This window comes from Lissotriton vulgaris, chromosome 5 (assembly GCF_964263255.1).
Source record: "Lissotriton vulgaris chromosome 5, aLisVul1.2, whole genome shotgun sequence".
NCBI lineage: Eukaryota > Metazoa > Chordata > Amphibia > Caudata > Salamandridae > Lissotriton > Lissotriton vulgaris.
In genome coordinates, this window is record NC_141693.1 from 684,840,841 (window position 1) to 684,863,689 (window position 22,849).

General features: G+C 43.5%; 1 protein-coding gene across 1 annotated transcript in view; it reads left to right on the forward strand.

Annotated features, from left to right (window-relative positions):
• Nucleotides 1-22,849, forward strand: part of CDH23 (cadherin related 23) — a 2,828,172-nt gene that overhangs the window by 1,400,129 nt on the left and 1,405,194 nt on the right. Inside the window, exon 14 of the mRNA XM_086919477.1 lies at nt 10,124-10,188. Coding sequence (XP_086775603.1) covers nt 10,124-10,188 — 65 coding nt within the window. The remainder of the gene's footprint in view (nt 1-10,123; nt 10,189-22,849) is intronic.

Consider the following 22,849-nt stretch of genomic DNA (forward strand, 5'->3'; position numbering starts at 1 on the left):
TAGGTGAAATTATAAGTGAGAGTTCATGCAAGTGGAACATGGGATAAGTAGATAGACTAGAGGAGGATGGGCGATGTTAAATGGCAAGGAGTATTTATACAGAAGCAGTGCTAGACTGGCCTTTGGGGCAAATGTAAGGACAGTTTTTCTTGGCCCCCGTGAGCTGTAACCAAAATAAACAGCCCACACATTGGCCTATTTAAGTTGCCCCGACTGGCAGTGCCAGACAGCCCAAGAGGCCAGCCATAACTGCACAGAAGGAGAGTTTGTGATGTTTCGATGAATGGTTTGAGGTTTCCCATTGGGATGCTCAGGACTGACGGCTCTAGGTCCAGGTAATTGGGATCACTCCTTGTAGTGGCCAGAAATTTCAATTGGAACTCAGATGTTTCACCCTTCAGCCCGAGCCCAGTGCGACCTACTCTATGACCACTGATCACGAGTGCCCTTTAACCTTCCCCATCATTGCTCAGAAACCTTTTTTTTGTTTTGAACCTGGTCTCCTGTGGTCATTCGCCAGGAAATTCTATTTGCTGAGGTTCCAGCTTCATCATATGGATCTTCCCCTAGAAGGGCAACTTTGGTTACCACAATTCCACCACAACACCATGACTCCTCTCTGTTGCCAATTCACTAGGGCCAGCAAAGGATTTCGAACATTCTTTTGTGGAATTTAGCCAGACTTAAATCTAAGTTGGTAGATCCAGACTATTTTCATTGACAAGTATGGTATCTGTATGTACAAAGAGAAAAGGTGTGTGGCGCCAGTGTGCAGTTCCAGGTTCACTCCCCTTTTCTGTCCAGCATTTTCGGGTGGAAGTGGTCGGCCTGCTGGAGGCTTGATTGTGTGGTTAAAAATTCTGTAGCTCTCTACATCACGAGACAAGATATAAATTCCACAGATGTTGTGGGCTGTTCCTTGCTGGGGGTGGACCCACCTGGTATGTTTTTAATGTTTACAACATGCCCAGTGGGACAAACAGTGTATCTTATACTCTGGGCATCTTAGAAAAAGCCTTAGATTCCCTCCCACAAAATGATTGGGTAATCATTGCCGGAGACTTCAATTTTACATCTGAACCCTTCGTCCCTGATCCTTCTAAGTTTACTGAACACAAAGATGTAGCTTTGGGGGGTCCTTCGGCTAGACCTAGGCCGCTACAAGATGCTCTCCCATTGCTCACCACTTGATGAGCCTAACCCTTCACTTTGGTCTTAGGGCATGTAACGGAAGGTCTTGTTCAGACCTCAGTGGTGCCTCCACCTTCAAGCGTGCATCACAAAAGAGCTTTATGATTACATATTTTCATCCCTCCTGCTATGGCCATCCCTCATAGACATGATAGTTGTTGAGCGCTATGACAGTGATAACAATGCTCTCCACCTATACCTAAGTGAGGAAAAATGTGCTGCGCCTGACTCTTGTGCTGCTCTGTCAATTTGAAATTACAAGAGTGCTCTAAAATGGGGGGCTGTTTGGCACTACCCAAAAATGGTGGGCCAGATATATGAATGGGTGGCTGATACCCTGGATGCAATGAACACAGCAGAGCCATCTAGTATAGATCATAATTTTATTGCTACATCGCACAAAAGTTTTTTTATTTCCAATAAAGCCATAATTAGCAAAGATGTCCGCAAATCCCAAGAAAGTCCAATTGAGCTGTACCTGGTTCAATTCCAGTTGCAGGAAGTCCAGAGGTAAACTTATACAAAGTTTGAAAAACGGAATTAGGCAAAAAATTATTTACATTTTGGAAGGAATATAAAGCGGTACTCAACTAGGCCAAAATTAACTGGGACCAAGAATATAGCTATCCTTGGAATGACTGGACTTTTTGAAACTCTTTACCTCTGATGCAGAACAAGATTTCTTACCTCTAAATTCTGGAGCTCAAATACCACTGCACATAGACAATACCTCTTTGAGCCCTGAAGAAGTCCTATAAAAGGATGACATGTGTAGGCTACCTTGTGAAGATTACAAGAATACAGAATAAAGGATCTTACAAAATTCCATTGCATATGTCTATAAGAATATTTTTTCTTGTAATTTTGACTTCATGAAAACAATAATTCAAGTAAATAGATCTATGTTTGTGAATTAGTGTGTGCTGATCATTTTCTGGTAAATTAATAAAATGACATTTATGGCTTTTAATCAATATAAATCTGTTAGAGCAAGTATTTGGGTTCAGAGCGTTGCTCTAGAAAAAAATGTAGGAGTTTGTGTATTTGGGGGTTTGCCTGAATCATAAGATGAGTTAGTCCTCTTATATCAAGAGATGTTCACTAAAACTTCAACAAGAAGCTGGTGCCGAAGTCAAACTGTTGAAACGGGCCCATACATATTCTGTAGAACCAGCGGTGGAGATCTACAACATCAAAGCAAAAAGCTCAGCCATATGTGTAGGAGAGTAGGATCTGATTACTATGGTTACTCTCACTTTTTGCTGTGTTTCACTGATTTATCGACTTTAGTCTGGCTGGGGCTCTGCTAACCAGAACCCCAGCCTAGCTTCTCCTCTCTAAACTGATTGCATGTACATTAGGTACACTCCAGATTGGTTACTGGGTTACCCTTGTGAGTCCCTAGTATATGGTACCTTAGGTACCAGGGGAATAGGTACCCCAGAGGCCTACCAGGGGCTGAAGCATGAATTATGCCACCCTGGGAAGCCTTCTAAAATGGCACCACAGGTATGCTACTGCAGCCTGGATAAGGGGTGTAAGCACCCCTTACTAAGATATAGTATACCTATATCTACCTATATATATATACAAACACATATAAACCTATAAGTCACTCCTATGGCAGGCCTTGACAATCCTGAAGGCAGAGTGCTTGGTTTTGTGTGAGAGGGTGCCCAAGCATGAGCTGAGCCCCTTTGCAGCTTTCGGAATCCCTTCCTTATAGCTGTTCTGTGATACAGCCATACCACCTACTCCTAAGTGCATCATAATCTTGCGGTAAATTCTAACTTTGGAATGGCTGCATCAAAACATGTTGTGTTTGGTGTCAAACACTGTGGAATCCCACCCCCCGCCAGTCCTGATGGCGGGGGTAGAATTCCACCCTTCTAGAGGGAGAAAACATGTACAACCTTTACTTACCCGGTAATAGTTTAAAAGAGCCCTAGCATCACAAAATGGATGCTGCTGCCTCAGACACAAGTCTGACCTCCTGCTGCTGGACGAAACTCCGCAGGGGAGGCCTGGACAATAGGTTTCCTGTCTAGGGAGGTGTAGCTACATCCCCAGACAGGCTTTAATGTATTGAGGCAAGGTGGGTGCATTCAGTTAATGCTTTTCAGAGAGTGCCTGGGGCACACAAGGTCTCCCTGTGCATACCCCAGTTCAAACCGGTTGTTGGGGCACTCAGCCCCAGCTCTGGTGTGAAACTGGACAAAGGGGAAGGGGTGTAACCACCCCCTCCTCGGGTCCTCCCATAGGTGGGACATTAGAGTTAGTCCATCCCCTAAACTTAGTATAAGTATAGGAACCCAGTCCCTAGGACTTTAGATTACCCTGGACGAAACTCTGCAACATATATCCTAGAACTTCGCCATTCTATTTCGACTAGAAGATGGAAGAGTCTCCCTTGGGGTCAAGGAGTGACTCCCCTATTCAAACAGGCACCAAAGAAGCAACTTGCTGGTCTACATTTTTGAGGCTCCAGCCGGATCCCAAATGATTTGCGACACAAGACACAGACTTCCAGTCATCTCTGAGGCCAACAGGAGATCACAGCAAAGCTAAAAACCCGCAGCCATCACGAGAGACGTGGTACCGGAACTCCTGGACACCGTCCATATTTGCAAGTGCACCTACTTCCAGAGCATTCCCGAAGTTGTGCATTGGGCTACTTGTAGTCCATGCCCTGAGCACCCTTTGCACTGAAGCTTGTGGGCCTACACTCCACGAGTGTTCTGTGGACCCGCTTCTAGCATTTCTGCTTGAGGCCCCTTTGCGATCCCTCGTCCGTTTACTGGTGGGTCCCCACAAAGGTAACTCTTTTGTTTCTTGGCCTTCCCTGGTTGCTCCAGATGTGCCCTGACTCCCCTCTAAAGGGTGAGTGCCTCAGATCTTGCTGGTTTGCTCCGAAGCCAATCTCTGCATTCTGCATGGGTTGCTGTTGCCAAGGCTTGTTGGGTCAAATATGGATACCGACGCTGTAGCACTCTACATCCAACGTGGGACAGATCAAAGCCAGCTCCTGGTTGTCGTTGACTCATCCTGGTCCTCGTGGCTGAAAAGTCAAGCTTCACCTCTTGCACCTGAAATCACCCAACATCAGCAGGCATTTTCTTGTTGCCTCCCTGGTCACTGGCAAGTGACCCAGACTCTGTCCCCTCTGCTTTCAGGTTCTTCAGATCTTCAATCCACCCTTGGATCCATCCGGACACTTTTCATCTGGTCACCTGCAGCACTTCTTTGCAGCTCTCCAAAGGAAACGACGACGAAACCCGACACGAAAAGACACCTATGCACCTGGCTTCCCTGGGTGACGTAACACGAATACTTCAATGCTCCCTTGGGTCTTGACTCTCGAACTGTCCAGTATTGAAGGGGGTTGTTCCTAGTCCACTCTTAAGTGTCCTTAATCTTTAAAGTTCTAACCACAACTTTCTCTATAGAAGTCAATGGTGATTCGCGGCTGTGTTGAGACACTGCACGTGTCCCCCGTGGGTCTCCTGCGGTCCTACCTTGGGTGGTTCCTGGTTGCCCTAGCGGTTCTACAGGCCCTAGGCCTTGTCTCTATGTTCCTCGTGGTTCTTATACCATTTTCTTAGTATATGGTTCGTGAGGCCCCTAGGGCAAAACGTATACTGTGCTAATTTACTGTGTGCTAATTAAGTTTACTGTTTGTACTTTTGCCTCTAGCCTCATAAGAGACTAGAGGGATGTGTTTCGAATAAATACATATATTTTTATATATACCTGGTGTGGTTCTCCTTTCATTTGGTCATCACGAGATTATAGACTGGTAAAACAAGCAGCTTTACATTCCTTCAAGACTTAGCCTGAAGGCTGCTCTCCACAGCTACCACTTAGTGGAGTGGTGTGGCTCACTGGTTAGAGGCGGCAGACCCGGGAGCAGAAGTCGGCCGGGACCAGGGTTCAATTCCCGACGCGGCAGGGTCATGGACTTGGGTCAGCGGACTCGATAATTCTCGCTTCGGTGCCTACTCTAATCAGGGGTCCCACTCGGCAACTCTGGGCATTAGCTTGCCTAATCTCCACAACGGCCCCATCAACGCCGGGGATGCCTGGCTCCACCTTGGGGACTCCCAGCAGGGACCATCCCACAGGGAAAGCCAGGACGGGTTTCCCAGCCTTATACAGCGCCAGGAAACCTACTGGTAGCAGTGCGCTTTACAAGCTCAAATATTAACACTAGGATAGCTTTATATAAAGGTTGTCTTAAACCTACCATCAATAAGGGTTGTTTGGAATGGTGCAAGGTGCCCACTAGAATAGTGGACAGCATATGCCAGGCCAACTTCTCACACTGTATGGTGTAGAATTCTTGCCATACGTCAAAGGGAATGAACTTGGTAAAACCAAATAAAAGTTAGTGAGGAGCATTCTCAACTTTCCTCTGAGTGCTTCCCATCTCCCTGAACTTTGTCACCATACTGTTCATGTCAATAACCACCACCTTCCCTAGAATAAAAGGGACTGAACCACCTTCAGTTCCCACCTACTGGAGGAGTTCTGCGCTTCCTCAAAAGTAAAGTCTAAAATCTGTGAACTTAAGATTGTCCAACTAAGCTCCCCATGCAGAGGGACTGTTATCCATTGTCACAATAACTGGAGCCGGAGGACCCATAAGAACGCACTTTAGAAGATGCTCCTGAACCAGCCATGAAGAGAGATTTGCCTGCACATGGTTCATCATCCTGATCTGGAAGGACAGATTGTTGGAAGCAGGATACCAATTGAAAAGAATCCAACTCAGAAGGTGGTGCAGATGGAACCTGGTCAATGGGACCAGGAAAACTGCTGAAGCTAAATGAATCAGGGCTTGCAACTATTCTTAAGCCTTTGGGTTCTTGAACATGCGATTGAAGAGCTTAGAGTCTTTTTTCTGTTAAGTCACTGATAAAGTCTAGATCCTGTGAGCAAACAAGGGGCAACTTCTCCTAATTGATCAGGAACCCAGGGTCCTGGAAAAACTGCTAAGACTCTCTGCACGTGAACTCACAACTGGGACTCTCCTGAAGACTCTGTGAGAAAGCCATCTAGGTAAGGATGAAAGGAGATTCCCTTGGAATGCAGATTAACAATCAAAGGAGCCTTTGGTGAATATTTGGTGAAGATTGGTGAAGATTTTAGCCCAAACTGAAGGACACAGAACTAGAAAGGATCTACTGCTTTGGCAAACAGAAAAAAAACCTTTAATGAAAGATCTGATGGAACATGCATGTAGGCGTCCCTGAGTTATACTATACCAAAATGTTTCCTGGATGTAGAATAGGAAGTATGCACTACAGCAAAACCATGCAAAAGCAAACCAATCTAATCCAGTAATTGATCTGTTTTACTTCCAGCACCAGAAAAGAATTCTCCTGATGCATTTTGCATCAAAAGAAAATGGAATCGTCATCTGTGCCTCTCTCTGAATCTGGCACTCTGCAAGCACACCTTTTCTGAGCAGTTTCTTGACACTGTCCAACAATGCCACTTGCTTTGGTTCGGCAGAAGGAATATGAGTGTTTAAGACTCTAGTTTCTGGTGACCAGTCCACAAAATCAATTGCATACACCCTGGTCAGTATGCCCAAGACGCAAAGATGCATGATATCCTTGATCCAGGCATGGCAAAAATTCGGAATCCTTTCCGCACTGAAAGAGATTATAAAGATCGGTAATTCTCATGACCTCTTCATTTTTAATCCCTTCTGCTTAGAGAGATCCTGCTTCAGGAGAAATTACATTGGTTGGAATATCTTTCATTTAAAAGAGGAAGAGCTGGCTACACGTTTTTCGAGGCGACCTAAATAATCTGTCCCTGATTTTCCCGTTACTAGACCCTCCTTTATAGGGCATAGAGTGTTTACTCTTATCGAATGCCTTTGAGATCATGTCATTAAACTGATCACCAAAAAGAAACTGTCCTTCAAATAGAATTTTCAGAAGGGATGCCTTATCTGAAGGCTCAGCTTTAGATTCCCCCACCCACAAGATCCTTCTGGCTGTGACCAAAGCTCCAGTTGACATTGCAGAGGACCAAACACATCTGAAGAGATGTCCATCAAAAGTCTGGCTTGTTGCTCCATGGTAGTCAACAAGACCGAACACTCGAGAGCATTCTCTATTACCACAGCCAATTTGTCCAAGCCCTGTAACAAAGTCTGAGCAGAATACATTGCATAAACACTAGCTTTTTAGGCTAAATGTTCTGCCTTACTAAGGCTGGAATCCACCCACTTATCAGTGGCGTCTGTTGGCATACAATCTCCCAAGGATTAATCACAGTCTTCTGAATAGTGTGGCTAAAACTGCATCCAGCTTAACTGAATGTGGCAGAACATTCTCCCCCTCCAGCTTATAAAGCTTCTGTAGGAAGCGAGGAACTTGAAACTTTTCAGCGTCTTTCCATCCTCTCATTTTTATGCCCTTGATTGGACAACCGAAAGACATAGCCAATCCAGACGGTTTCACAAGCCAGAAGGGATGAAACTCTAAATTGTCCTGACAAGAGATAGTGCTACCACATCTCTTCTCTCCTGAGATAATTGCCCCAAGAAGTAGGAGGAGCCTCCATTTCTGACATCAAGGAATCATCATCCGGCACCTCAGCTGCCGGTTTAGCACTCTTCGCCAGTCCAGAGGACTGGGACTCCAAGGCTCTGCACATTGTGGCCTAAATCATGTTCTGAATCTCCTCTCTAAACGTTTGAAGCGGAACATCGTGAGCAGACCCTTTAACCACAGAAGGTACTTTTGCCAGGATGGACCCTTCCCTGTCCAAGGAATAGGTTGTAGATAACACATGTTTTCTTTTCGTTGTTCTTTAACCCTCCATTATAGCAATGAACAAAATACATAAGAAAACAACTGGTTAAATAAAAAAGACCTGGCTAAGGGTGAACCAATCAACTATCTCCCAATTCCCCTTAGCCCTCCAATCAGAATGATTTAAAAAAAAATAGATTTTATTGATGTTTTATAAATTACATCAGACATTGTAATAATACAATTAGCATGAAATAGCTTCTCGGTGGTATAGTCATGGCAACATCTTTGTCTAACATCAAATAAGCCCCCTCACCATCCCTGTGAGTGAGCACATAGGCACATATATATTCCCAAAAGTCATGTCGTCTGAATGCCCCAGCACTGGGTGCTAGTGTTCGGGGGAGGGGTCATAGTTGGTCACTAACTTAGTCCCCTCCCTTCTGTGGACTTGAGTAAAATATGCATTCCCACAAGATAAGCCACAGCTTCTAATCACAATAATGACAAGAAATTATGTAAACAAATATATAGCATGCTCAAACACTCTCACTCACTGTATGAGAAAGTTTGAGACATGAGCGCTGCTCCTTACAGGATGAGCATCGCCCTTGTGATCCTTTCACCCGAAAGAACAACCCCAGCCATTGAGGACTGCAGGACTCCGTCCTGCCATTCTCCATTGAACTTGCTTCTCCTGCCTTGTAGAACAATACAGAAAGCATTAACCGGCCCCAGAATAAACCAAAAAGAGCCCAGCACCCTCTAGATTCACCAAATGCCAGATCCTCAGTAAGAAAAACGTTGGTCCCTCCAATCCCACCAAAAGGGAAATGGTAACCAACATATTGCACAAGAAAAACAGGAGGAGGCAGTATACGGGACGGGCTTTTTATTATGGTTAATGACGGTCCTCCTTCCATATGTGCTGCGTCCTGTGAAAACCCCCATAAATTATCTAGTTATCGAAGACAACTTAATAGCATGTTAGTGCGCTTGAAGGTATTGTCCTGAGGATTACTGATGACAAGTGTCATGCCAGTTATGTACATTGAGATGAGGATCCTATGGGCAGTGAAGGCCAGCCCTCTGCTGGAATGGTTTTGTTGCAGTCTGGAGGCAAGGGCTTCCATTGCGATCAAAAATAGTATAGGTGACAATGGACAACCTTGTCTGGTGGCCTTGTAGATTGGGAAGGGAGGGATGACTGCACTGTTAACATGCAGACACACAGTAGGGAGCACTTAGTAGTTTAATCCAATCAAGGAATTGAGAATATGAATGGAAACTCCACAGAGTCAAAAGCATTGGTAGCGTTCAACAGCACAGCTCGAAGGGTGGGGTTAATGGTGTGCATGAGTGCGAGCATGATGAACAGATTGTGCACTGTGAAGCGTCCAGGCACTGATCGGGTCAAACAATGTCTGGTAGTAGGGGCAGCAGGCAATTTGCAATTAGTTGTGCTCAGATTTTATTATCAACATTAATCATTGATAGAGGTCTATATGAGTCACAGGGATTGGGAGGTTTGCCCAGTTTGAGTATAGTGACAATCACCAAAAGTATGTAAAATGTAACTACAATTTAGTCCTTGGATTAACAAATCTCCAATGTTTGGAAGGAGAATGCGTTTCTCCTGAAAGCCTACTATCAAGTTAGACTTGGATACTTCGATCACAAAAAAGCTTCAACTATTCTCTTGAAAAAAGTTAGTTACAGTACTTGATAAGTGCAAGAGATATATGACAACTAGGATATTTTTCTAGAATACGATTCCTGTGATCAATATGTTCTTTGATGTTCACCTCCCTTGGCAAAAAGATTTGTGAGGATTTGCTCTAGAACGTGTGCATGTCATTTAAGCTTGTCTAGTTTTTTGTTAAAATTCTGAGCATGTTGCATAATTTTAGGCACCACACTAACTGCTAACTTGTAATGGCAATCTTTCATAATTTACTCCAAAAAATATTCTATCACGATGCTGCCTAAATTGAGTTCATTCCTACTGTTCATGTGTGTTACATAAAAAAATAATCTGCGTGTAGTTAAATATATTATTGCCACTGATGATCTTCACATCCTGTCTCTTAGCGAATCATATGGCACCTTTCAACTCATCAATAAGAAGTTTCTATAACTCTTCTCATGTTTGTTTTTTGCAGGCAACAGACAATGATATTGGTACATTTGGGAGAGTGACCTATGCCTTCAGCGACGATCCGGACAGGTAGTTGCTGTATATCATTCAATCTTGGTTAAACTCCTTGTCAATAGTATTGATCCCTTGAGTATTGCACCAGAACACATTTTTTAAAATATTATCCTACAAAAATATTTCTACCATTATATTGCCTGTTACAATATTATGAAAGCAAGTATATAGGTAAGTATAGATTTACTTTTCTTAGCTCCACATATATGAACCTTAATGATTTATATCTGGAGGTATTTAGAGGTGGAATTTAAAATAGTCCATTTATACTTACTTCTGTACTCTTACATTCATGATATTGGGGTAGTCTGCATTATGAGCATAATATTGTGATAGTATGATAGTTTTTGCACACAATATTCTGATTCTGACATGCAATTTATTTCTTGACTGACTGCAGCTAATTCTTTCTAAATATGTTCTTTTTGATTTTGCATGATAGCAATGTTTACAAATATCAGCCAAGTTTAAATATATTATTGTACATTTTAGGTTCACCAGCTAACTACATATTTTGTAATCGTTTAAAAAGCACCACAATTTGATAGAGTTTCTCCTACAGATGTTTCGTAAGAAAAAATGCTGTAAGAATACAAACTAATGTGATGACTATATTGTAATAGTAACAATACACAGCCAGTTTAAAAGAGTTTGTTCCTCTCAGCGTACAGACAATGATATCAGAAGAATTATGATGGCAAATTTCAATGTCTATAATTATATTCTAAAAAAACAACTGAAGACATACAAGTATAGCAAAGAAAGCATTCTAGTATGCAAGTTGGTTGTGGATCCAGCAAACTATATTTTAGGTATTTAAACATTGACTTAGCGCCTCCTAACTGAAATGTAGCACGGCTCTTTACACTAAAGTGTGAAAATGGATATGAAAGAAGGTGGCAAACACAAGGAGATGATGGACGGAGTGCTGAAACTTTTCAAACACTCACCCCCAGTCATAGATCTGGGTTGAATCCATCATCATTCTTTATCTCACTGTTGAGCCATGTCTTCCCTGGTCCGGAAACAAGCATCCTGGGACCGACGAGGGCTGTAAAAACACCTGAAAACGTGGTTATTTAAGTAATTCTTCAGCCTGGCTGGTCTATCTCCACTCACACCATTTGGCTATCGCGCCAGGACACTTCTGAGTAGCTGTGCGCGTTACAAATAGTGAAGACTATAACATAATATTCATTCAATTATATATTTTCGAAATCGATTTGTCACTGAACATAAGAGATCTCTTTGGAGATCTCTTAGGAGATTATTCACTGAGGTAAGACAAACTTCACTCTTTGATTTACCCCAGAATTTTTAATCACTAAAGAGAGGTTATGTCTGTATATCCAATAGCAAGTATACCGTACAGTTGACCCTGTATTTTTAATTTTTTTTTTATTGTTTTCCAATAAAAACATGTCTAATACCAGTGCCACTGGCACTTTTTTGGGGGGATCGGTACTTATTTTTCCACCTCAGATGTTTACAGAGAACAAGAGAGGTAAAAACACACAAATGAGAAAGATAGAGGAAGAAAAAGACTGAAGAACTGTCCCAAAGGAAGAATGCAGGAACCTGCAAGAGAAAAAGGTGACAGAAGTATCTGATCTTGGATTAAATAGGCATGAGGTGGATTTAAGACTCCCAGCTTTGGTAAACAGCATGGCGACATTTAATTATACCAGATTCAGACTTCTGAGCTGAGCTTCGGGCACCGGCACACTTTTATTTACAAATTAAGCACTGCTTTATACCCACAACTATGCAGTGAATGCAAGCAGCTGGCATGTCACTGACACACCAAAAGCACACTACAGGTAAGTCCATCTGTGCCTGTCCATGCCTGGACTGAGCTCAGCACCAGGAATGTTGGCTTTACTGCTACACCAGATACACTGCCACTGAGCTCTGAGCTCAGGAGCACAAACTCTTCAACAGCAACTGCTGCTTCACCTCTCCACTATCAATGGTAGGACTTTTTACTACCTGCACTGTCTCTTCTCCTGCAACACCAGAGCATCCGCACTTATGACAACCACCACCACCACTCATACCACGACTGTGTCAGAACAACTCCACTGCCTCCTGCTCAACACCTGATCACTCTACAAGCATGCCACTGAGATCTGGGACACCATCACCTCCCTCACACCAAGCGTCATCTTCCTCACCAAGACCTGGCTCAACCCCACATCTGCGCCCTACCTCCTCTCAGCAACCCCCCATGGTTACAAGAAAGCACACCGGGACCCTATCAACAAACACAGAGATGGAATCGCCATCATCCACAAATATACCATACACTGCACCACCACCGCAGACTAAACCAACCCGATAATGGAACACCTCCATTTCCAATTATAGAGCGATGACAAAACAACAATCAGAGGCACCCTCGCCTACAGACCTCCAGGGCCATGCCCCAGCTTCTGAGAGGCCATCCCCAAATTCATTGCCTCGCTTGCCATTGACCCCAAACACTACATATTCCTCGGAGACCTCCATATTCACCTCAACAACTTTAATGACACCAACATAGCCAACCCCATTGAAAGTATGAACAACATTGGTCTCACCCAACTAATCACCAATCCCACACACAATGCACGACATACGCTGAACCCCATCTTCGCTGCCACCGACAGAGTCAAGTACAGCCATGTCACTTAGCTTACCTGGACAGACCATACCATTGTTCCCTTCACCATCACAGGATCCCCCGGTACTGCCACCAAGCAACCCAACACCTCACACCAGAGCTACAACAAAGTGTCAGAGAACCAGTGGACCAACACCCTCAACACACTCAGAAGCACCCATGGACCCTGTGATCACCAAATTTAAAACCCCGGAAGCAAGATGGTAAGCAACTAGCTCACTGCCATTTTAAAAACACCCTATCAGTCCTGCCACATTCCCCAAAGAAAGGAAAGATGCAGAAGTTAAACCCTTTCTCAAGGAACCGTCTGCTGACCCCAGGAAACTTAAATACTACCATCTCATCTCTCTCCTCCACTTTCCCACCAAAGTCATTGAAAAGGCTATCAACCACCAGCTCATGGAACACCTAGAGAACAAAGGTTTTCTGTACATCTCCCAATCCGCATTTCGCGCCTACCACAGCACCAACACCACCCTGATCACTGCCACTGAAAATATCAGAACCCTCCTTGACCAGGGACAAATGGTGGTCATGAGCCTCCTCAACCTCTCAACGGCATGCAACAAAGTATCCCACCACACCCTTAAAAAGAGGCTTCATCACATTGGAATGCAAGGACACACCTTCAAATGGATCGCTTGCTTCCTCATCGGAAGAACCCAAAGAATCAGCCTACCAACATTCAGACTCAGAACCCAAGAACATCACCTGTGGTGTCCCTCCCTCAATACTCGTCCCTCAGCCCTACACTGTTCAACACCTGCTTGACCCCCTTGGCACACATCATCAGAACCCATGGACTGAACTTCATATCCTATGCAAATGACACCCAAATCATCCTTTCACTATCAGAAGACCCCTGTACCATAGGATACTTGTGCAGGTGCATGACTAGTGTCGCCAACTGGATGAAAAACAACTGCCTAAAGATCAATACAGACAAAATGGAAATGCAGATCTTCGAGAACAACACCTCCCTTTTTACCGACCTTTGTTCGCCTTCCGAACTAGGATCCTCACCCACTCCAACAGACTATGCCTGCTACCTTGGCATTACCCCAGACAGCAAGCTCATAGTCAAAATCCAGATCACTGTAGTTTCTTCCTCCTGCTTCCTCACTCTTCGCATGCACCAAAAGATCTTCAAACAGCTGTTCATCAGCACCAGACTTGCCATCACTCAAGCCCTAGTCATCAGCCAGCTGGACTATAGCAATGCACTTTACAAAGGATTCACCACACACCTCCTGAAGAGACTGCAGACCATACAGAACTCAGTGGCCAGACTCATCCTTGGCCTTCCCAAATGGATCTACATCACCCCACACCTCAAGAAGATCAACTGGGTCCTCCTTCAGAAGAGATATCAATTTAAGATGCTAATCTACACCTACAAAGCTCTTAATAAGCAAGTAGGCCAGCATACAACAACCCGCGCATGAACTTCCACCAACCCTCCAGACACCTGTGCTCAACCTCTCTCTCCCTCGTGCCCACCCTCCATAACTGCACACCCTCCGCAACCGCCAAAGCAACAGTGGAGGATGCTCCTTCTCCTACCTCACTGCGAAGTTCTGGAACGACCTTCCCCTTCACCTCCGGACCTCACCCTCCCTTCTGGAATTCAGGAAAGTACTCAAGACCTGTCTATTCAAGTGAACCTTCCTGAAGCAGCAAGGTTCTCAGCGCCTGGATACCCCTACAGATGATTAGCCGCATTCTATAAATCCTCCTTGATTGATTGAACAGCAGCCATGGACCAGCTGCTGGAGGTCAGTAAAAAACAACATTGGTGTCCTAGTGAGAACTGCTACAACCGTCAGTTACACTCAATGGCATGAGAAAGTGAGGAACAGGTAGCCAAGACCACAATCTGGACCCTTTACAGATATGGGCTTAGTTCTGCCTGTGGTCTTAGCTTTAATTTCTTTAATATATTCGGCTGGAAGTAATTCTGATAATTTAATGTGATGCAAAATGACACACGATTACGTTGAAATACGCGAGTAGCGTAAGGCACCATTTAGCATTATTTCTATAGTTTCAAATATTTTATTGCCATCTTAAAACAACAAATAAGCATTCAATTGTTACAGAAACCTTATGAGGCATACAAAATGTACCAAACACATAAGTGTTAGTAGGAGTACATAAAGAATTAATGTAAGAGTTATCAGATATGCTTAAATTAAACTATTCAGGTTTACTTATACAGAGACTACATTTAGTGCGTCAGTGATTGTCAGGCAAAGATCAAGCAGTGCCATGTCTATGCTTTGAAGGGTAATCTTAGTCCTAGAAGCCGAAGGGGCTAAAATCACCATGGAGAAATCTAATATGATAGGAGTATTGAAAATAGCTTATAGGTGAGTCTGAATTTGGTCCCAATAGTCAGTAAGGAGAGTGTAGTGGAAAAACATATGTTGGTGACAACCAGTCCCCTTATTACAGTTCCAGCAAGAATCACTCTTTCGTAGGTTTAGTTTATGTAATCTAACTGAGTTCCAGTGTAGTGAATTCATGGAAAATAATTTTGATTGGAGAAGAGAAGTTGTTATTTTATTGTGCCAGGATAACTTGCCAATAACCTCTCAGTTTTCTTCTGAGTTGTGTTCCAATACCTCTAAGTCAAAAGGTTGAGCCTACTTTGTATACAGTAACAAGGGCTGAGGTCGAAGAGGGTTGGAGAGTGTTTTGTGAATTTTGGAGGCAATGTGACCTCACAAAGTCAAGATGTCAGCCGAGGAGGAAAGGTGGAATATTTGGCCTGTCTACAGCTTAGACAGTTTTACTTTTATTTTCAGGAAGCTATCAACATCTAAGTTGGAGAGGTCGTACAGTTGTGTTAAATGAAAGAAAGGCAGAGGACTATTGTTATAATCAAATAAGTCTCTAATTTGTGTAATGCCTTGGAGGCCCATGCATCAGGAATGTAACTTGTAACATCAGCCCTTGTTTTAGGATTGTACCATAATGAGGCTATTATACTAGTGTGTAAGGGTACCGCCATGTGTTTATCCAGGAGATTTAGAGTAGGCATAGTACCTGAAAAAACATCTGAGCCCATGGGACTGTAAAATTTGACATTGTGGTAATGGTGGATAGGTTAAAAGACATGCAAAGGGCACATTCTATCCCCACCCATTTCGGAGAGTTCAGGGAGTTGGGGTGAATCATAAGGTGCCTTGCGCTGCTAGGAAGGCTGATTGACACATGCTCCACTTAGGGAGACTGCAGCCCCCCAAATCAAAATTATTTTTGAGGACTTCGTAAGAAATCCTCGTTCTTTTATCTCTCCATAAAACATTAGAGGTTACTCTGTCAATATCCTAAAAGAATGTGGTGGACATCTTCAATGGCAATATAGTGGATACAAAATTCACAGTGGGCGTTATCATCAATTTGAGTGTATGAAGCATACCCCACCATGTAATGAATTTAGGTGACAAGGAAGAAAGTAGGTCCTTAACTTGGGAAATTGTCTTACATTCATTGTAATTTAGTGTTACAGGTAAGCCTTTGCAGGACCAACTCCCTAGATATTTGAGGCATTTAGGCTGCCACTTAAGGCCAGAGTCACCAAAATTTGAGAAGAAGCATAAACGATTCAAAGGGAAGATTTCGATCTAATCTTTATTTAAGGTGTATCTGCATACACTCTGAATAATGCTGGTGATGCTAGGAATCGCATTCTCAGTATCTTCGGTAAAAATGAGGACAGCGTCCATATATGCTGAGGTTTTACACACTCTGGAGTCAAATTGTATTCCTTTTATGTCTGATGATGAATTGAGTAGTGTAAGTAAGGGATCAATGTTGAGTTAAAATAACAAAGGAAAGAGAGGGCAACCCTGTAATGAGCCTTGATGGAGGCAAAAAAGGTACAAGTGGTACTGTTAATGCTAATATTAGCTTTGGGATTAGCAAATAAAGCCCTAACCATATCAATGAATAAATTTGCCAAGGTTATGAGAGTCAAAAACGGCATGGAGGAAAGGCCAGGAGAATTTATTGAAAGTCTTTTCAACGTCAAGGGCAATCGCAGCTGTTGGTGTCAAAGAGAGGAGGGCTTTTTCAATTATATGGCAAAATGTTATCTCTAGTGAGTCTTCCCTTAATAAACCCTGTTTGAAAGCTATGGATTAGTGTAGGGATGGATAGCTCTAATTCTTTTGCGAGAATTTTAGCAAAGATTTTTGCTTCCATATTTAATATTGATATGGGCCAAAAGTTTTTGGGATCAGAGTGGCCCTTACCCTCTTTGGGGATAATTACAATTGTGGCCTCCGAGGCAGTTCCTGACACTTTACCCCTCAGTACAAAGTGATTCAAGGTGTTTTTGAGGCGATTGATGATCTCTGGTATGAAAGTCTTATAAAAACTAAAGGTGAACCCATTCCAGAACAAATTGATTTTTATTGATTTGACAATCTCATCCAATGTAATCAGTTTATATAGGTGTTCTCTCTATATGGGTCTGAAAAGGAGGCCATCGGGAGGGATTTTAAAACCTACAAGCACCCAGTTTTATCTAACGTGTTCTGAGGTGTGTAAAGATTCTTGTAAAAGTCCTAAAACACCTCCAATATTTCTTTGGTTTTAACATTTTGTGAGCCATCTTGAGCTTTGATGTACGTGATTTGGTTGCTTATGTTCTTGAATTTAAGTGTATTTGCAAGAGCTTTACCTGCTCCATTGTGGAAAAGGAGATGTTTTGATTTTTGGGCTTGAACAAAAAGATAAGCTCTTTTAGTAACAATGCTGTTAAATGTGTATTTTAGTTGCTTAATTTCCTCTAGTAGGTTTTCACTTTTGCCTAGCTGGTTTAAAATCAATAACGAGATAGCAGCATGCTCCGAGACATGAACAGGATGGATCTTTGGGTCAGAAGTTACTTTGAGTAGTGAGATGTTTACCAGTAGGTAATCAATGTGAGAAAAAACTTGAGTGGGGAGGCGAGAAGAAGGTAAAATCATTATCTTTTGGATTATGTAATCTCCAAGCATCTAAGAGATGGTAAGTAAAGCCTAGGTAAATCATCTGTTTGTGGGCCCTAGAATATCTAAATGTGAAGACGGAGTGTCAGTCTAAAATAATATTTTCGTAGTACAACATGCTCACTTGCATCCAAAATGGACCTGAGGATGCATTTTTGGGTGTGAAAATAGCGCTAAATGTGACAGAACATAAATAGCAGCTGAATTGTGCTGTAAACACTGGATAGAGGAATAGTTTAATTTTCCATTCCAACTCCAGCCCACATTACAGTAGGGAACGTGTTGAAATAGAAAACTAAACTATTCCCTATCCAACAGCGCCCTCCAGCGCAAGTCGTTGTAACGACTTGCGTTGTAAAAGCAGCGTAGTAATGGCAGCGTGTGGTAATGCCCGCGTTGTAAAGGCTGCTTCCCGCTCACAGAAACTAAGTTATTGTTCATGTGCTCATAAGATAGCATTTTTGTGTGCCAAATGATACATAATTGCGCAAATGCAGTGCTTAATTTGAGCCAGTGGGTTCCAGGGCTCGCCACCAGCACTTAATTGTCAATACTGCCACCTAGTGACAGTCTGCCACAAGGTGGCACTATTTTAGAGATGGCCAGAACAGCAGTTGATTAATAATTCAATATACATTAAACATGACTATTACATGCTGTCCAAGACATTCTTATAGTTTTGGGGGGCTTAAAATAGCCCAATATCTATATATTTTTTTGCAGTTTTTATATATCGCAAACTCGACCTGATGGTATTGAAGTGCTTTAGATGAGCACCAATTACATTACACAAGTTCACATTCATTTTTGGTAAGCACGGGGAGATTACGCGAATAACCCGAATCACAGGGGGTTGATCCAACACCGAGACTCATACGTGGTTCCCCAGCTCCAAAGATGACAGCTCTGGCCATTACTGCACATCCTCTCCATCCTTAAATTGTCTCACTTGTAGGAGTGTGATAGTTAGTAGTTGTGTTATTACTATCACTGGCAGCATAGCAGGGGCAATGTGTAATGCAAGCTGCTGTGGCCTCCTAAAGAGAGCCCTGGCACTTATTGAACAGGAGTAATTAATCACATAATTTCCAATACTTTTGCATCAATAGAGGAATGAAAAATTACAGAAATCACTCTAATTACCGAGGCACGTTTCAACTTTCTCCCAGGCCTAATAATAAGCTCCTTCCCCAAGTTGGTATCAAGGGCAGGAGTCAAGACATTGGAGCATTGGAGAATGTGGAAAACTATCAACTGCTCCAGGGTTTAAAGGCAGCCAGTTGCATGGAATGAGGGTAATTGGGAGGAACAGGCACCCAAATCTCCTTTTAGTCCTTTTACTACTATGGGCCCAATTACAATGTGGTTAGAAAAGCATTCCCACCGAATCGGTTTAGGAATAGTTTCCAACCAACTCGGATCAGGAAAGTCTGACGACCAATTACGATGCAACCGGATGCTTCCAGATACGATTGGGTTGGACTCCTATTGACTTCAATGGGAGCCCATCTTCCGACCGGATGCATAGGCTCCCATTGAAGAAAGGGGTGGCTGGGGAAAATCAAGCACCCAGTGGTGGGCCCCCCTGGTGTCTGCCACACTGTGCATGGCTAGTAAGGGGGACCCATGGGTACCTCCACTGCCCCGATTGGGAAGGCTCTGGGTGCAGGGGGGGCCGCTACAGGGCCCCAAAGTCTGATTCCAACTGCTGATTTGAGTTGGATGGCACGATTTGGATAGGCTGTCTGAATCCAGCATCGTAATCGTTAATTCGGAAACGTGGCCCATAGAGACGTACGATTCTGCTCAGTACAGCTCCAAATACCCTTGGGTTCGGATTGGAATATTCCGAATACCTAACTTACATCGTAATCGATCGGTCGGAAGCCTTTCCGATTCGGTCAGAAAGACATGTTCCTTATCCAATTCGGACAGAGCAAATGTTGTTAGGAGGCCTTCCTAACCGCATCGTAATTGGGCCCTATGTATTTGACCCCGTAGGCACATATAGAACCAGAGAACTGAATACAAACTTAATTCAGACAGTTGTCCTAGGTAATTTAGGGATGATAACTCACCTGCTGTAAAATTAAGAGTCTACAGAAACTATTTAGCAGCTGCGTGAAAGCTCTTGGCTCGTCATAAGGCAAAAAAGCGACACTTGAGTCCCTATGTAATAAGATTTGTTAGGGTTAAATATTGGCATCCATATAATATTGCTGAGGTCTGATTCCCTAAATATGGATTTAAGTCCAGTGGCGGTGAGTCCATTAGGGCTCTGGGGCATTGACCCACAAGCTGCCGCGACCGGAGCTCTCTCGGCGGCTCTGAACTGACAATGCATGTCAGTAAGCATGACGCGGGACCGCCAACCCCCTTCAGAGTCTAAAGGGGGTGGGCGGTCCGGCGTCATGCTGACTGACATGCTTTGTCAGACCAAAGGGGTGGCACGGAGCGTACAACAGGCAGCAGCACAAGTGCGCATGCTGAGTTTAGGTCAGATAATTTTTTCGACCAGCCAAGTCATGCGCACTAGTGTTGAGTCTGGCTGGCGGCTGCGCATTAGGAGAGCGATGGTTGATGAACGCCGCAACCCTCGATCTCATAATGGCGGGCGGGCAGCGAGTAACCCTGCTAAGCCAATCCTAGCACTGCTGGAGCTGCGTCAGGATTGGCTGAGAGGGGTTGCCAGTGGCTGGGCTGGGCATGCAGCTAGCGAGGGGTTCTGTCGCTCTCGGAGGCTCCTGTCTGGGTTTCAGGGACTCTTTGCTGCTGGACATTTGCAAGGATAGTGGGCAGAAGTCTGCAGTGATAAACATGCCCTGTGAGTCCGCTGACCGTCGAGTCCGGGGGCTGTGATTGCCTCGAGGGAGCCGGTGGTGAAGCTCTGAGGACTTTCATGGAACGCCCTGCGCGGGGACGGGTGCTAGTCTGGCATGCTGAGGTAAGAAGAGGCCCTCTCCACTCTCTGGACCTGCTGCAAGCACTGAACCCTTCCACAGACAAGTGTGTGTTAACAGCACCACACTAGAATAAAATGTGGCTGCGTTGCTTCCCACAGAAGAGGAAATGCTGCCTTTCTAAGCTCAGCCTTAAGAGCAGAGCACGTGGGTTGCATACTACTATGCCATTGCATTGCCATTAGAATAACTTTAGCATTCAGTAATGTGATCTGGGCAAGATCGGTGCTGCGGTCTGTGTATGGATTAAGTGGAGTGAATTGGTTGACATTTTCCTTTCATTTTGTTAGTTTCATTGTGTGCTAAGAACATATACCCATAGCTAAGTGAATTCTACATAGCCATCAAAATGGGGACAGGATTAGAACAACCTCAAAACACCGACTCAAAACGTACCTGTCTGCTGTTTGCAATGGTAATATCAGAATCCATGTGAATGGCCACCTGGTTGAGAATAGTGCTATGAGGCCATACCAGTGGCAGAATGGGCGCTCTACAAATGGCAACAAGGAATCACAGGATTAGCTAGCGCAGGGGAGGTTGTCAGTATTTCCTGAATTTGTGCTCATTGATGCCTGGTGGTGATGTGCACGTGACATGCACTGTTACCGTCCTGTCACTACCTGCACTTTTTTGGAAACTTCAGGAATTTGTGCATTCTTGACATTTTTCCCTAGGGAATGACATCCTGCAACTTTGGGCACTACTGGCACGGGAGTGTTTCGTCAACTGGTCCCATGCCGCAAGAGTCACTTTCAGCCACTTCTTGTGGGACTGAGACCCATACTTAGTTATAAATTAAAAAGTGAAAACTAAGCATCCCAGTATGCTTCGTGCTGCAATTTCAGTATCGTGGTGTGCGGCCAGTTAACAGCTTTGCACGTGCCTTGCAAATGCCTCACAAACTGAGTAACGTTTGAAAGGGGCTCACTCAGATATAGTGAGACACACACTCGCTCTAGTGTTGATTATTAGAATTATTGTTTTGATGCACGCAAGTCCTAACTGGTCTTCGTACTGTGTTATGCTGACAGTCGGGTGGCATCTTGAGGAGCGCTACAACCTAGAACGAGCAGACGGGTAAGTGAATTAACAACAACAAAAACAATAAAAATTATCCCAGAAAAACTTGAAGTTAATTTTCAAGTATTAAGTCTCCGCCTGAATAAGGCGGATCACTTCCTTTTGGTTAATTTTTATAACAACGTACCTCAGAGGGAGTTCCAAATAGTAATACGACAAATCCATCTTTTATTACAGAACATAGTTAATAAAATAACTAAAGATGTCCTAATTATTTGGGGAGGTGATTTTAACCAGCGTTTGTGCAGGTTTAGTGACCAGAACATCTGTGGTCTAACTGATGAGAACGAACATATGATAAACCATTTTTCACACACAATATCTGGGAATGTTTTGAATGAAACCCTTTTTGGTTTAGACCTAGGTTTGGCAAACAAGATGATAAATCTGTCAGTTGCTCCTATTCTAAACTTTAATGGCAGAGGGTGATCGAGCACAATAGATTTTTATCTTTATTTCCTGTAAAGCGGAAAAATGTGTTATAAACACCATGTCCCATGCTAACGCTATGAGTGATCATCACTCAAATAGCATTACACTATCGCTGTTGCAGAATTCGGATACTCACTGCATTGCAAGGACTTTGGACCAAAATAATATTACACTAGACAGATTAAATGGGCTCTCACTCAAATGGGAGAAAGTCGACCCTCTAGTTATAACTACCAATGTAGTAAAAACAGCTCACGACCATTCAAAAGTGTCTTGACATGGCTACATCTGATGAGGAAATGTTGATTAATTTCATGGTTGTTACAAAAGCAATAAAATAAGCTCTTTTTGTCAAATTAAAAAAACACTAAGCCCAAAAAGAAAAGTTGGTTTAACAGTAGCCGTACAAAAGCCCATTCTAAACTGAAAATTGCCTTACAGAAACCAGAACGGGTGGCCCAAGAAATTGTAACTCTCAGAAAGGAGTATAATCTAGCCATAAAAGCCAGAAAGGTAGAACTGAAACAGGAACTTTGGGA